The sequence below is a fragment of the Vulpes vulpes genome, chromosome 9 (genome assembly GCF_048418805.1).
Source record: "Vulpes vulpes isolate BD-2025 chromosome 9, VulVul3, whole genome shotgun sequence".
NCBI lineage: Eukaryota > Metazoa > Chordata > Mammalia > Carnivora > Canidae > Vulpes > Vulpes vulpes.
In genome coordinates, this window is record NC_132788.1 from 92751453 (window position 1) to 92766034 (window position 14582).

The 14582-nt window shown below is 57.9% G+C and overlaps 2 protein-coding genes across 5 annotated transcripts; one reads left to right on the forward strand and one right to left on the reverse strand.

The window, feature by feature from the left end:
* Positions 1-57: 57 nt before the first annotated feature.
* On the forward strand, positions 58-4689 carry MST1 (macrophage stimulating 1). 3 transcript variants are annotated; one of them, XM_025987915.2, is made up of 18 exons: positions 58-151; positions 797-944; positions 1018-1130; positions 1213-1327; positions 1407-1543; positions 1618-1738; positions 1844-1962; positions 2144-2312; positions 2445-2575; positions 2658-2760; positions 2910-3046; positions 3130-3165; positions 3246-3366; positions 3544-3621; positions 3753-3899; positions 3978-4084; positions 4187-4326; positions 4455-4689. In XM_025987915.2, exons 1-18 carry the CDS (start codon positions 58-60, stop codon positions 4614-4616), a joined length of 2178 nt encoding a protein of 725 aa, XP_025843700.1. In that variant the 3' UTR covers positions 4617-4689. The 3 variants fall into 3 exon arrangements, with proteins under 3 accessions (XP_025843700.1, XP_072577086.1, XP_072577087.1); XM_072720985.1 differs by having other exon boundaries at positions 1618-1734; positions 2128-2312; XM_072720986.1 differs by lacking the exon at positions 2445-2575 and having other exon boundaries at positions 1618-1734.
* Positions 4690-5049: 360 nt separating this feature from the next.
* Positions 5050-14419, reverse strand: APEH (acylaminoacyl-peptide hydrolase). 2 transcript variants are annotated; one of them, XM_025987890.2, is made up of 23 exons: positions 13921-14032; positions 13713-13845; positions 13070-13196; positions 12564-12657; positions 12388-12463; positions 12137-12300; positions 11866-12003; positions 11677-11768; positions 11559-11599; positions 11353-11474; positions 10770-10830; positions 9440-9537; positions 9162-9197; positions 8756-8807; positions 7831-7919; positions 7253-7391; positions 6695-6778; positions 6534-6614; positions 6097-6185; positions 5801-5991; positions 5588-5690; positions 5404-5510; positions 5050-5316 (listed from the first exon to the last, which is right to left on the reverse strand). In XM_025987890.2, the coding sequence occupies exons 1-23, from the start codon at positions 13930-13932 to the stop codon at positions 5211-5213; spliced, it is 2235 nt and encodes a 744-aa protein (XP_025843675.1). In that variant the 5' UTR covers positions 13933-14032; the 3' UTR covers positions 5050-5210. The 2 variants fall into 2 exon arrangements, with proteins under 2 accessions (XP_025843675.1, XP_025843685.1); XM_025987900.2 differs by lacking the exon at positions 9162-9197 and having other exon boundaries at positions 13921-14419.
* Positions 14420-14582: the final 163 nt, after the last annotated feature.

The following is a 14582-nucleotide window of genomic DNA, read 5'->3' on the forward strand; positions in this document are numbered from 1 at the left end:
GGGGTGTGGAAGGCAGAGCCACCCAATCCCGTAGGGACAGGTTTCACAATTTCCCGGATGGGCCTGTGGTGGGTCACAGTGCAACTTCCAGCCAGGAGGATGGGGTGGCTCCCACTCCTGCTGCTTCTGACGCAGTGCTCAGGGGCCCCTGGTGAGTGCTCCCCACCCTGATCCCCATATGCCTTCAAGAAGGAGTCAGCCCTAGGCTCATCCTGCTATTCAAGCCAGGAGTTCACTTTCCTAGTAGGAATGGAGCTGCAGTGAGAGCTCTTGGCTTCTTGTGCAGAGCTGGGCAGCCCCAGGAATACATATAGACACTTCCTACTTTAGGATGTCTCCTGTAGCATTGAGGCAGTGTGGGAACTGCATAGATGCATGTGCACACGCAGGCAGTTATCCCTCACGAGCCTGATCTAACACTGACTAACCTAGCATATGTCCTAGTGCTGATGAGAGCCCAGACTTAGAGTCAGAATTCCTGGGGTGGGTCTCTGCCTGGGTAATAGGACAGTCCTGAACCTTAGCATTCTCAGCTATGAGATGAAATAAGCTCCATAGGACAAGCACCATCACCCACTGCTCTCATTATAGTGTAGGTTTTAGACTTGAGCCTAGTGCCTTGCCTAGTAAACATGACGATTAATGATAACTACCATGTCTGGGTCTGCTTCTCCCACTCTGTACAAGGGTCTGACCCCTGAACATGCCCATTCTAGAGGCCTTGTAGCTTTGATCCCCTCAATGAAGTGTGGATGTGCCAACATAAATGCACTGACATGCATTCCTATCCCCGCAGGGCAGCGCTCGCCCTTGAATGACTTCCAGGTGCTGCGGGGTACAGAACTGCAACATCTGTTACACTCGGTGGGGCCTAGGCCTTGGCAAGAGGATGTGGCAGATGCTGAGGAGTGTGCAGGGCGTTGTGGGCCCCTGCTGGACTGCAGGTAAGTGACTACAGGATCTAGATAAGACTGGGTGGCAGGTGAACCTAGGTGACCCTGTGCTTCGTCCTCCCAGGGCCTTCCACTACAATGTGAGCAGCCACGGTTGCCAACTGCTGCCATGGACCCAATACTCACCCTATACAGAACTGCAGCGTTCGGGGCACTGTGACCTCTTCCAAAAGAAAGGTAGGTACTGTGGAGAAGGTGGGCCAGGGATAGGGCTGCCGAGGTCTCGGGCCTCATTGACAGTGAGGTCTCTTGCTTCCAGACTATGTGCGGACCTGCATAACGGACAATGGGGTCAAGTACCGGGGCACTGTGGCCATCACCATTGGCGGTCTACCCTGCCAGCACTGGAGCCATAGGTTCCCCAATGACCACAAGTAAGCCCTCCCCTCTGCCTGGCCTGGCCCCTGCCCCCACCCTAACAGGCACTGATGCATTGCTGCTCTCTATCCCCAGGTACATGCCCACACTCCGGAACGGCTTGGAGGAGAACTTCTGCCGCAACCCTGACCGGGACCCTGGAGGTCCTTGGTGCTACACGACAGACCCTGCAGTGCGCTTCCAGAGCTGTGGCATCAAGTCCTGCCGGGAGGGTAAGCGACTCTAGGTCGAGACTGGAGGAACATGCCCACTCCCGTCCACGAACCCACCGGCCTTGTCTTTCCAGCCGCTTGCGTTTGGTGCAATGGCGAGGATTATCGCGGCGCAGTGGACCGCACCCAGTCGGGACGCGAGTGTCAGCGCTGGGACCTGCAGCATCCGCACGCTCACCCCTTTGAGCCCGGCAAGTACGTGTGGGCTGGCTCGGCACCGCGGGGGCCGGATTAGGGGCTCCAGGGGCCAGACAGGGCGTGAGTCCCAGGGTCTTGTTCGCGCCCCGGTGCCGCCCCCAGGTTCCTTGACAAATATCTGGACGACAACTACTGCCGGAATCCTGACGGCTCCGAGCGGCCCTGGTGCTACACCACTGATCCGCAGGTGGAGCGAGAATTCTGCGACCTCACGCGCTGCGGTAGGGCCCGGGGTCGGGGCCTGGGAGGGCACCTGGGCAGCGTGGGGGGGCGTGGCCTGCCTGGGGAGAGAGGAGGGACGCGCGTGACCCCGCGGAGGGCCCAAGGGAATTGGACTCGGCCTCAGCCCCAGCCGCGGTCTCAGCTCCCACCCGGGCTCCGACCAGCCTCGGTCTATCAAAGGGTCCGAGGCACAGCCGCGCCATGAGTCTACGACGCTCAATTGCTTCCGTGGGAAAGGCGAGGGCTACCGGGGCATGGCCAACACCACCGCCGCGGGCGTGCCCTGCCAGCGGTGGGACGCACAGAAGCCGCATCAGCACCGTTTCGCGCCGGAGAAATATGCTTGCAAGTGAGGTGGCGGGCCGCCGCTGGGGGGCGTAGCCTTGCGGCTGAGATCTCAGGAGTGGGGTCCCGGGGCGGGGTTGGAAGGAAGGCGGGGTGGGCTGCGCCTCGCCCAGAGTTGAGAGGAGCTCCCGCCCAGGGACCTTCGGGAGAACTTCTGCCGAAACCCCGACGGCTCGGAGGCGCCGTGGTGCTTTACGTCCCGGCCTGGCATGCGCGTGGCCTTCTGCTATCAGATACCGCGCTGCGCGGACGACGTGCGGCCGGAAGGTAAGCCCCAAGCTGGGACTGGAAGCTTGGAGCGGGAGGGCTGGGGCGAGAAGCCGCTGACCGTCGCCCCCACCCGCTGCAGACTGCTACAGCGGCGTGGGAGAGCGGTACCGCGGCTCGGTCAGCAGGACCCGCAAGGGCGTCCCGTGCCAGCACTGGTCTGCAGAGATGCCGCACAAGCCGCAGTGAGTCCGTCCTCGCGCCGGCCCTTCCTGGACTAAGGCCACAGGCTCCACCTGGGCATGGCCCTAAGGCGGCACGCCGGCGCCACTCTAACTGGAGCCTGGCAGGAGTTTGGGATTCCCCTGCTGAGACTGTGCCCTCTCCCGCCCAGGTTCACAGCCATCTCGGCCCCCGACGCGCATCTGGAGGAGAACTTCTGCCGGAACCCGGATCGGGACAGCCACGGGCCCTGGTGCTACACTACAGATCCCGGGACTCCATTCGACTACTGTGCCCTGCGGCGCTGCGGTAAGCGCCACGCTCCCTTGAGGCTTGCCCCCAGCCTCCACAAAGGCTGGCTCCCTCAACGCAGGTGAACTTGGTTCTTTCAGATGATGACCAACCACCATCCATCCTGGAGCCCCCGGGTATGCACTTGGGCCATTTGTGGGTTGGGGCCTCTAATGGGGCCTCCATCCAGTTTCCTGAGGCCCATTCTATCTCCCAGACCAGGTGGCGTTTGAGAAGTGTGGCAAGAGGGTGACTCGCCTGGACCAGCAGCGCTCCAAGCTGCGAGTGGTGGGGGGCCAGCCTGGGAACTCACCCTGGACAGTCAGTTTACGCAACCGGTGAGACACAACTGCCTCTCTCCAAGAGAGGAGCCAAGGGTATATCCTTATCTCCTCTGCCCTTATACCAGGAGAGTGGGAACCCGTGTCCCTGGCCTCAGAGGTCCTGGCCAAGAGATGGCAAGTCCAGCCTGTGTCCTGGAACTCATTGTTGTCTCCTAACTTCCACTCTTCCAGGCAGGGCCAGCATTTTTGTGGAGGATCCCTAGTGAAAGAGCAGTGGGTACTGACTGCCCGGCAGTGCTTCTCCTCCTGGTGAGCCTCCCTTGGGTTTGAGGATCCAGTGCCACCCCCCATCTTTGTCTTCCCCTTAGCTACTTTTCCCAGATGAGCGTTGGGGAAGCAGTCTATGAGTCATGACTAATCTAGCAGAACTTTTCTCCCAGCCATGTGCCTCTCATGGGCTATGAGGTGTGGTTGGGCACCCTGTTCCAGAACCCACAGCCTGGGGAGCCAGGCCTGCAGCAGATCCCCGTGGCCAAGATGGTGTGTGGGCCCTCAGGCTCCCAGCTTGTTCTTCTCAAGCTGGAGAGGTATGACAAGTCAAGAAGGTGTGTGGTGGGGGTGAGCCTTGTGGACTTATATGCTGAGCACTCTTGTTCCCATTAAAGACCTGTGACCCTGAACCAGCGAGTGGCCTTGATCTGCCTGCCCCCTGAGCGGTATGTGGTGCCTCCAGGCACCAAGTGTGAGATCGCAGGTTGGGGTGAGACCAAAGGTAAGAAAGAGCACAGTGCAGGGGCATGGACTATCCCAGGCCAGGAGGTCTAGACTCAGATGCTACCCAGAGGCCCTCTCCTCCCCATTCTTATCATTGTAGGTACAGGGAACAACAAAGTCCTAAACGTGGCTTCACTGAATGTCATCTCCAACCAGGAATGTAACATCAAGCACCGAGGACGCATACGGGAGAATGAGATGTGCACTGAGGGACTTTTGGCCCCTGTGGGTGCCTGTGAGGTCAGTACTGGGGCACCTGTTCCCAATGTAGAGAAGGCCCAGGAACCTTAAAGTATACTACTTCATCCCCAAGGAGGTTAGTGTCTGCCTTGGCCCAGGGCCCCCTTACCAGTTCTTTCATCTACCAGGGTGACTACGGGGGCCCACTTGCCTGCTTTACCCATGACTGCTGGGTCCTGGAGGGAATTATAATCCCCAACCGAGTGTGTGCCCGGCCTCGCTGGCCAGCCATCTTCATGCGTGTCTCTGTATTTACGGACTGGATTCACAAGGTCATGCAGCTGGGCTAGGCCCAATCTCAATCTCATGTACTTTGGAGAGCACAGAGCTTCCTATCAGACATAAAGCTGCCTCTTCTCTTTATACCTGTGCAGGGTGCTTCTTAGCCTCTGCTGGGAAATCAGTGGGTGTACGCCCTTGCTAGGGCCTAGGTGGCTCAAGCCTAGCAGTGCTGGGCGGGGAAACCTCATTTAAGCCTACCTTAACCTGCAGGCGCTGTGGAAGGGCAGGGCCTCACTAGTTGCCTTGATAAAATGGTGGTAAGAGAAGAGGGAGCTAGCCTGGTAACAGGCAGCAGCTGGGCCTCTCACTGTCCCCTCCCCCTCACACTGGAGGTGGGTGAGGTCCTTAAAGTTACCACACCCAGGGCCTATGGTCTCTGAACCCCAAACATGAGGCTGGAGTTCGGGATGGCTTGGTACAAAGTACCAGCAGGAACCAGACTCTGTGTCCTCATTTATTATGACCGTAGAGCCTACGTTCCTCGGCTCACCCATCCACAGAGTCCAGAGTCCAAGAATCCTCTTGCTGATCTTCCAGACCCTGGGGCTCTCCAAGACCGAAGTGTGGCTTATGCCAACCAGCTCATGCAGGGAGGCAGAGCTTCAGCTGCCCAAGTGTGTGTGCAGCCACAGCACAGCATTCATGAAGCTGTCTGACTCCACCTCCACTTCTGAAAGTGCATGGGTGCTTTTGGGATACAGCAGGAGCCTGTAGTTGTGCAGTAATGTTTCAGGTTGGAGGGTTCTCCCCTGCCCCCCTGCCCACCAGCTGTCAGGGCTGTCCTGCCACACTCACCGAACAGGCACATTCCGGGCCTTGAGGGCACGGTAATACTCCATGCCCTGCTTGAAGGGCACACGCCGGTCCTCCTGGCCCAGCATCAGCAGCAGTGGCGTCTTTACCTGGGGACATGGGGAGTGGTGGTGAGCTGGGCTCTGGATAGATTGGCAGCACACCAGGCAGGGGGAGGGCCACATACCTGAGGGGTATACTTGATGGGTGACTTGTCCAGCATCTCAGCCCACACACTTAGATCTGGCAGGCAGTCACTGCTATAAGGGAAACCAGCCTCCACCATGCACCTGTAAGAGATTGCACTGAAGCAGGCCCAAGGAGCCCTGGAGCCTGTGGGGGCTCTGTGTGGGGTATGAGACAACACAGAGAAGGGCAGGGACCTGTGGAGCACACCCACCAGTCAGGGATGTCAGTGGAGCCCATCATGGAGGCAATGTTGATCACAGGGTTCCTCGCCACACAGGCACTATAGGTCTCAGGGTACTGACCAATCAGGTGGCAGGAGAGGAAGCCACCATGGGAACCACCCATCAGAGCCACTCGGTCAGCGTCAAAGTGTTCCTCCTGGAGCACCTGCTCTACTGCAAACTACAGGGTGGGGCAGAGTGTGCTGCAGCTGGCTGCCCACCTGAATGAAACACACCCCAATACGGTTGACCCTCCAGCCTATCCAGAAGCCCCAGCCCCTGCTACCTGGACATCCTTCACATCCTGGTGGCCCACTTTGCCGGGAAGGGAGAGGATGCTGTCCTGGCCAAAACCCGTGGAGCCTCGATAGTTCACTGGAGGCCAGGGAGGAAGCAGATAAGGTGGTCAGTGACATTCCCAGCCCCCTGGATGCACTTTCATCCCTTGTGAAGTAGGCCTTAGGGCCAGCTGCACCACAGACTGTCAAGGCATGGGGCCAGATTTGAGGCTGTTGCCCAGGGACCATAGTACCATTTCCATGGAAGTCCCATGTTATTTCATGTTGTGACCAAGCCGTGGAGCCTGAGGCTGGGCCATTACCAGGCTGCTGGTGCCAGGCTGCAGACAGGCCCGGAGATAGGGTGCTACCCGTGGTGCTTACAAACCAGGCCACCCATCACCCTCCACAGCCCTACCACTGCTGTAGGGCTCTGTTTACTCACCTAGGAGTACTGCAAAACCCATCTTGCAAAGCATGGCTGGGAACAGCATCCAGGCAGTGACAAAGGATGAATGGGGTCCCCCTGCAGACATGGAGCAGAGAGTGAATGAGCCAGCTAGGATGGGCAGTGGGAGGGCAGCAGCTCTTAGACTGGATGCTTACCGTGGGGCATGACCACCATGGGCACTTGGGTCTTATCTGGAAGGTTGCTGGGCTGTAGAAGGATTGCTTCAAAGTCAAGGCCAGCTGCAGGGAGAAGGCAGGAGTTAGCAGAGCCAGTGCTGCTGCCGAGGTGTTTCCCCAGCAAAGGCCTGAGGTGCAGCTGCAGGTCTAGGGCTGACCTCTGAAAGAAAGATCTGGTCAAGGTAGCCTGCATCAAGACACCTGGGACTCCAGGTGGCTCATACTCCTCCTGTCTTAGTTGGGAGACCCACTCTGTCAGGACAGCATTCTAGATAAGATGTGGTCAGAGGCCTCGAATAAGGTGGCATCTTTGGGCTTTGGTTTCCCTATCACATAGGATCTGGCCTGGTGATGCCCAGTCCTGATATCCAGACTAGGTGCCCACATACCCAGACTACTCCCCATGACCATGCACAAGAAGAACAGGAGGTCTCTTAGAGGTAATCCCAAGAAACCTCACAATGTGAGGGAGAGGCACGGAAGGGGTAATACATGCAGGGAACTTGGGAGGTGTCCCTCTGCCCTGGCCCAGCTCACCGAACTGTACATTCTCTTGCTCTGGGGGTGGCTGCAGTACCCGGATGGCCCAGGAGATGTCAGAAATAGGCTCGGCCTCCTCCAGGGACACCCACAATACTGTCTGCTCCTTCCCGGCAGGAGGCAGGAACCCAACTTTCTGCCAAGGGGAAAAAGTGTGTCATAGGTGGCTTGGCTGCCTCTGCCACGTAGGAGGTGGGCAGCTCTCACTATGCTAGGCCTTTTACCACCTCGAGGGTACATCATAGACTAATGCTGTGAGCCGGTATATGCAGAGGCACTCCCACATAAACACGCACCCTTCCCTCCTGAATTTTTAGGCTCTGCTGTGTCCTTGTGCTCTGTTATGCCAGAGGACTGGGCACTTTCCTGGGTACCCTATTCTTTATAGAGCAGACCTACACCTGGTAGTAGCTCCCCATGGGTGCCAGACCCCTATGGACCATGCTGGGCTGGGACCACTTCTTGGCCTCCCACATGCTGACCAACCACAGTCAGACTCAGGCCAGCTCCCTGACCTGGGGAGCTCTGCCTACACAGAACCCTCACTTCCTAGTCTGGGGCCCACCAACACTCACCAGGCTTGGGGGCAGGCTGGGCGTGGAGAACTGTGCCACCATGAGGTCCCGGTCAATTGTGAGCAGCTTCCAGCTTCCACCTGGCCCCCCTGGAGAAGGCAGATGCCACCACCTTTCCCCCACCCACTCCCTGCACAGTCAGAGCCCCAGGCCAGTAGCTCTATGTCAGAGTGTTCCTTTCATCCCGAGAAGCAAAGGAACACCCACAAAAGGGCTGTCACAAACACCCAACTGCACACAGCCTTGGGTGAGCCTCTTGCTTAGTACCTCGTTCAACCAGCAGATGCTAAGCCCAGGGACTGGCAAATCTGGGGACACAGCCGACCATGGCATGTCCACCTACAACTTAATGATTGCAATCAGCAGGGGTGACAGGTAGGCCTAGGGGGGTGGAGTGGTGCTGATTCTGGGCATTGGGGTCCAAGGAGATTCTTAACCAGGGACTGTATGATGAGATACAATTTAGGAACAATATTTTGGAACTTCTGTGGAGGAAGGACTACAGTTAGGGCAGGTTGAGAACTCAAAAGACATTTTAGGGGCAGAATCAAAGGCCCAGATAAGAGAAGGATGAGGGGGCCAACGTAGAGTTTCTCATGGGCCCTGGGATAGCAGAGTTGCCTCTGCCTGAGGTTTTGGAAGTTGGGGGAAGGATGACTCTGGCAGATCTTGGCAAGAAAGAATTTTGTAGGTTTGAGAAGCAGGGGATGTGCTGAGTCAAGGCCAGGTTGTGCAGAGCAGAGTGGAGCAGGGGAGGCAGTCTGTTGGCTGGGAAGGTCCTGCATGGTCAGGGTCCTTGTAAGATGCAGTAAAGGCTGCGGGACAGTCAGTGGTGCAGAGTGGCCAAGAGTGCCACTACTGCCCCATGTGCTGGAGCTCCATTCCCACCCCTGGCCTGGCTGGCCTGCTCACCCGCCCTGCTCACCAGCGGTCAGGGAGGTCACACTGCCCATCTGGGTGTCCACAACAAACAGATCCTGAGGCAGAGAGGAGGACACATGTGGTACCACATCCAAGAGCCCTATGGGTCCTTCTCCCCGTCTCGACCCTCTTAGGGACCCCTGGGCCAGGCCAAGGCTGTGAACAACTACGGCAATGGCTCTTTAGTTGCCACTGGTAGTGGTCTGGAGGCCTGGACTCAAATCCCAGCCCCATCACAACTTGCAGAGTGACTCTGGGTAAAGCAAGGAATGCCTCTGAGCCCCTGAGCTAGTATGAGAAACAAATGATATCACACTAAAGAAAAAGAGTCTTGGCACACTGTGAGTGTCCTTACCCACATTTTTTCTCCCCATCTCCATTAGCTCTCTGTTTAGTGTTTGGGGACCCACCTGGTGGCAGCTGCCTCGTCCCCCAGCTGGAAATGCCTGGGGGAAGGGGAATTGTACCTCAGCCTTAGGAGGAAAGGCCAAGGGCTCTGCTGTGGGGCACCAGAGCAGGCAGGCAGTCTCCTTAAGAAAAAGTCCAGGACAGGGGCAGGCAGGGCCTAAAGGGGCTTGTAAGACCTGTGGCAGGGCATTCCACCCAGCAGTGTGTATATGCTATGCCCCGGGCCCAGGGTTCCTAGAGGTTGGTCAGGGGGGCCACCTCTCAACATAGGGCCCCTTACCTGCCGGCTACGCTGAGCTGAGTCGAAAACCACTCTCTGGCTATCAGCTGACCAGCATCCCAAAGGCAGAAGGCTGCAGTAGATCCCAGAGAAGTTCTCTGCAAAGATGGGAGGGCTGAGGCCACATCCAGCAGTGGAGGTATGGGAGGTCAAGCCTATGAAGCCAGCTGGGTTGGAGAACTCTCCACCCCCCAGAACCCCTGCAACTGTGACAGAATGGCAGTCCTATACATGGGGGTACCTTAGGTGATAAGGGGCTGCCTAAAGAGGGGGCTGGGGGCAGAGGCCTCTGAGTGCCCAGGAGAGGCAGAGCTCAAGAGCTTCTGAGAGCAACCATAGCTGCTTGGAAGAAATGCACTGGGTCTCCTATGAGTTGCTCTTACTGGGCCCCTGGTAGGCACCAAGTGCTATAACCAAGATGATACTGTCTGTCCATGATGGTGCTCAGCAGAGTGCCTGGCAGAGGCATTCTGAATAGATCTATTCAGATCTATTCATATAGATCTATTCAGACCTATACTCTGAATAGATTTAGAGGGGGTTGAATAGATTCCACATTTGATATCACTCGTTTAACCCTTACTATAATGCTATAAAGAAGACAGAGGCTACCACCTCCCACAGATAATAAATGGAAGCTCAGGGAGATGATGCTGTCCAAGGACCTGTCATGGTTAAGAAGAGATCCCACTGACTCAGCAGCCTAGATAGGACAAACAATACAGTGGGGGCTGGGAGCAGGACAGTGTAGCACCCTTGAGCTTGTGGCTTCTCCAGGACTTTCCAACCTAGTGTGCTTTCTGAGGCCCCCCCTGGAGCAGAGGCTTTAACCAATCACTGGAAACACAAGCTCTGCCTAGGAGTTGCAGTATGGAAATGAAATCATCTAAATCGGGCAGCCCCGGTGGCGCAGCGGCTTAGCACCGCCTGTAGCCCGGAGTGTGATCCTGGAGTCCTGGGATGGAGTCCCATGTCAGGCTCTCTGCATGGAGCCTGCTTCTCCCTCTGCCTGTGCCTCTGCCTCTCTCATGAATAAATAAATAAATAAAATCTTAAAAAAAAAAAAAAAAAAGAAATCATCTAAATCCCCTGCCACCTTGGGCGACTCTGATCTCAGCTTTGGTCCTGCTGACTTCTATCAGAACTGTTCCCTAAGGTGAAGGTTATGTTCCCCGTGCAGGCTGGACACGGGGTTGGCCCAGCAGGGTGGGACACTTCAGATAGAGGCCAGAAAAGAAGAGCTGAGGCAGCTGGCCCCGTACAGGGATAACAGATGGCAGGAAAACAGGCTGTAGGCTCTGCTGCACCTAAATGGAGACATACCCCTTACCTCCCAGTTGCCGAGGGACGACATCCACCACCACCGAGGTGACCTTGGTATACCAGTCATACTGCAAAAGAACACACTGGTCAGGCCCACCAGGGGACTGGCAGTGTCCTGAGGGGACAGAGCTCTTTACCCATCCTCTTCTCTGACCACCCTGGGTAGCCTCGGGGGAGGGGAGGACCTGAGACAAGCCTGATGTATTTCTTTTCTGGTAACCTGGACAGATGCCCAAAGGGGCCTGGGACTTTCCCAAGGAGTTGCTCTTGGGCAAGGACTAATACTTTGTAACTGCCAGCTACATCCCAGCCCCTTGTTGAGCCTGATCACGGGCAGATGAGAAGCAAAGGGAAGAGCATTCTTGTAGATAGAGGAGGCTCTAAGGTGGTGGGTCCTGACAGTGCAAAGCCCCATGCCAGCACTCTCAGCCTCTAGGTCCTGCCCTAGGAAGACAGGTAGAACTCATACCATCACTGCACCCAAGACAGGAGGTCCCCTGAGGGGCCCATGGGGAGATGAAACTGACCCTTCAGCTCCCATCCACCATCCTTTCCTTTTGCTCACCACTCCCCACCCTCCTCCAGCTCACCAGACACAGCTGGCTACACTGATGATGGGGGACCAGAGATGGGTACCGCAGGTAGACAATGCGACACTGGTCTGGGCTCAGCCGGGGAGAAGACACAGCCAGAGAGTCATCCGAGAGAAGCTCTAGACCAGACGAAAATGTGAGCATCATGCAGGCCGGCAGGGCCAGTGTATGTCAGCAAAGCACAGGTAGGCACCAGCACTTACCACATCGACCCCCAGTGAGATCCACATAGTATAGGGCTGACCTGGAACCACCAGAGAGACGCTCAGTTTCAGGGCCAGACTGAGCTGAAAGGCCCCCTGCCCTGCCCCGCTTCCTCACCTGCGATTGGTGCAGAAGCGGATGCCCAGCCGGAAGGGCTCATGCCACCAGCCTACAAACACCACGCCTGTGTCTCCAGGGGCCCAGAATGCCTGTAAACAAAACCCCAGGGCAAGGGTGAACAAGGGGCAGCGGCTCAAGCAGGGCCCCCAGACTCCCAGGAGTGAGGCAGGCTGAGTCAGTGCTAACCTGTCCAGGGGACACACTCTCAGGGACCCCTTCAAGCACAGAGATGTTGCCACTCTCGACATCCAGCACGCAGAGCACAGGAGTGCTTTTGGAAACCATGTTTTCTCCCCAGTCTTCATAAAACACAAACTGATCCCCCTAAGAATACAAGATACTCAATGTCCAGCCTGTCTTTCCTCCCCAGTTCTGACAGGCACGATGTGGGCAGGAAGCACACCGAGCCCTAGGCGGCCCCGGAGGGCCTTCATGGACTGGCCATAAACATAAGCACCTTGATGGCCTGGTCTGGTTTCTTCGGCCTGGCCATCTCCTCATCACTGCTGCTGACGTCCAAGGCTTTTGTCTGAAAGAAGGACTCAGTCTTCGGGCGCTTCTTCTCTGCCACATACAACAAGTGTGTCTCCGAGTGTGACCAGGACAGGCAGCCAAAGCAGTCTGGGTGTAAGGAAGGCTGATCAGGGGGAGACCTGGGCGATGGCTGCCCCTCCTGTCCACCCTGTCTCTCACCAGCCAGCTGCCTACCATCCTCGTACACAAGCCCATGTTTCTCCAGCAATGACAGGTTGAAGCTCTTGAGCTTCCGGTTCTTCTCCCAAACCTGAGGACATCTGGGTGTCAGGTTACCTGCCCCCCCAACAGAGCCTCATCTGTGGGACTGAGCCCCCCGTTGCCCACCACCTGGTCCCATACAGACTTACCTCCAGGAACTGCTTCTCCTCCCCAGGGCTTGTGCCTCCAGCCTTACGCAGCACAGCTTTCATGGCGCCCGAAGGAGAGTCTCTGCTCAGCAGCCTGAGGAGGACATGGTGTAGGAAGTCGGGATCACCACCCACACAGTCCCATCCTGCCCCCTTGTTGGCCACAACCTCTTAGACAAGATTCTTGAGACTGGTCTCACCTCCGCCCCTGCAGCCCTTACAGCTCCATCATGGCAGCTGGCCTTGCCTCTCTTGCCTGGGGCACGGGCTCTACTCTCCCCAGCCCCCCTGAAGCTCCATGGGCTCTAGCTCAGGCTCAAGTTTGAACAAAGTCTCCAGTGCTCATCAGGCCATGTCAACTGAGACCACATGAGCTCCTAACGGGCAAGAACCTGGCTCCTAGTCTTCTTTCAGGGCCCTACCTGTACCATGGCACATGGCAGGCCTTCATAAAAGGCTTGCAGATGACTGTGGCCTTGCCCACAAGCTTCTTCCCTCAAACTTACTCCCCCCGGGTCTCCACACTGTTGCCTGCAGGCCCTGAGAACACCACTGAGTCCCCATCATGGAACACCAGGTACTGGCGGCAGAATCGAATGTTCTCCATGCGTTCCAGGTCCCTCTGGGTCCACTCTGTGAGGAAGCATGAGACTTAATTTGAGCTGACCCGTCCCAGTACAGGTTCCTTTCACCCCCTCACAAGGAAAGCCCAGGCCACCTCTGCAGTCTTTCTGGATATGCTGGAAGCAGGAGGGACAACACTTGGCCACAACTCAAGTCTAGGCCTGAGCTAACAGCATGTCAGAGAGAAACCACTACTGCTCCCAGCACGTACTCCCACCCTCATACTTGAGGGGAGGCTGGCACATGTATGGGATATGGTGAGGGGTGAGCCTACAAGGCCCACACCGTGTATCCCGGTCTGAATTCTATTCCCACACCGTCAACCATGCACTCAAAGGCATCGTGCCTTAACACACCGGGCAGCGTCCCTCACACACCTGTATGAGGGTGCACCCTCCTACACCCACTTTCTGCAAACCACTCGAGTGCACTGTCAAGCAGCAAGCCCTCCACATCTCCCGCTTCTCCGCGAAAGTGCACCGCCCCGGAATGGGCCCGCCACTCGATCCCCCTCCATACACACACCGGTGTGCACCGTCCGGTAGCGGCCCCCGTACTGCGTGGTGACATCCGGGCCCAGGCTGGCGGCGCTCAGCGCGGGCTGGCGGCTAAGGCCCCGGTACAGCGCCGCCGCCTCCTCGGGCTCGTTCAGCAGCACCTGCGCAGGGGACACACGAGGGTCAGACCCGGCCCGGGCTGCAAGGACCACGGGCACCGCGGGCCGAGCCCTCACCTGGCGCTCCATGGTACCTCTCGGCCGCCGGGGCGGGGCGGCGCGTGCTGGCGCCCGGAAGTGAGGCTCCAGGGGGCGGGGTGAGAAGCGGCTCCGCCTGCGCCACAGCCGTGCCGCGGGAGGGGCGGAAGCTTCGACCAATGGGCGAGGAGCCTACGCAGGGGGCGGGGCCTCGAGGGTGAGGAGGCGGGGCCTGTGAGGGAGCTGTCTGAGCTTTGGACCCGGAGTCCTGGAGGCGTGGGGGCCAGGGGCCACGAGGGAAAGGATCAGCTTCTTCGGGGCGGGCGGGCAGGTCAGAGTCCAAATCCCAGGCCTGGTGCTGGGAGGGGAGGGAATGAGGTGTCCGAGGAGAGAAGCTGGCTCTAGGAAACGGAACACAGGATCGGTCTCTGGGCAGTGCGAGGCCTGTGACCGACGACGAGGCCCTCGTGGGTGGGGTGAGGCCCGAGTCAGGAATAGCCAGTGGGATGAAAGAAGGTCGGTCGGACGGGGGTGGACCCTAGGAAGGATGCGGCCGGAGAGGGACACAGATCAATGGAGCTTCGTAGATAGGGGCTGGGCGGGGGGGGGGGGGGGGGGGGGGCAGAGCCCATGACGGTGAGGGCGTGGCTGGGAGAGACTAGGTAGGAGCCGAACATTCCCCCACCGGCATCACCGCCCGC

What these genes read in the sequence shown, in the direction of transcription:
- MST1 (XM_072720985.1), top strand. Translation starts at nt 58, where the DNA reads ATGGGCCTGTGGTGGGTCACAGTGCAACTTCCAGCCAGGAGGATGGGG. An exon ending in CTGTGCCCTGCGGCGCTGCG is followed by an intron (nt 3,047 to 3,129) that starts GTAAGCGCCACG and finishes TGGTTCTTTCAG; the next exon opens with ATGATGACCAACCACCATCC. An exon ending in ACAGTCAGTTTACGCAACCG is followed by an intron (nt 3,367 to 3,543) that starts GTGAGACACAAC and finishes CCACTCTTCCAG; the next exon opens with GCAGGGCCAGCATTTTTGTG.
- APEH (XM_025987890.2), bottom strand. An exon ending in CAGCTCAGCGTAGCCGGCAG is followed by an intron (nt 9,198 to 9,439) that starts GTAAGGGGCCCT and finishes CCCTTCCCCCAG; the next exon opens with GCATTTCCAGCTGGGGGACG. An exon ending in CCATCAAGTATACCCCTCAG is followed by an intron (nt 5,511 to 5,587) that starts GTATGTGGCCCT and finishes CCATGTCCCCAG; the next exon opens with GTAAAGACGCCACTGCTGCT.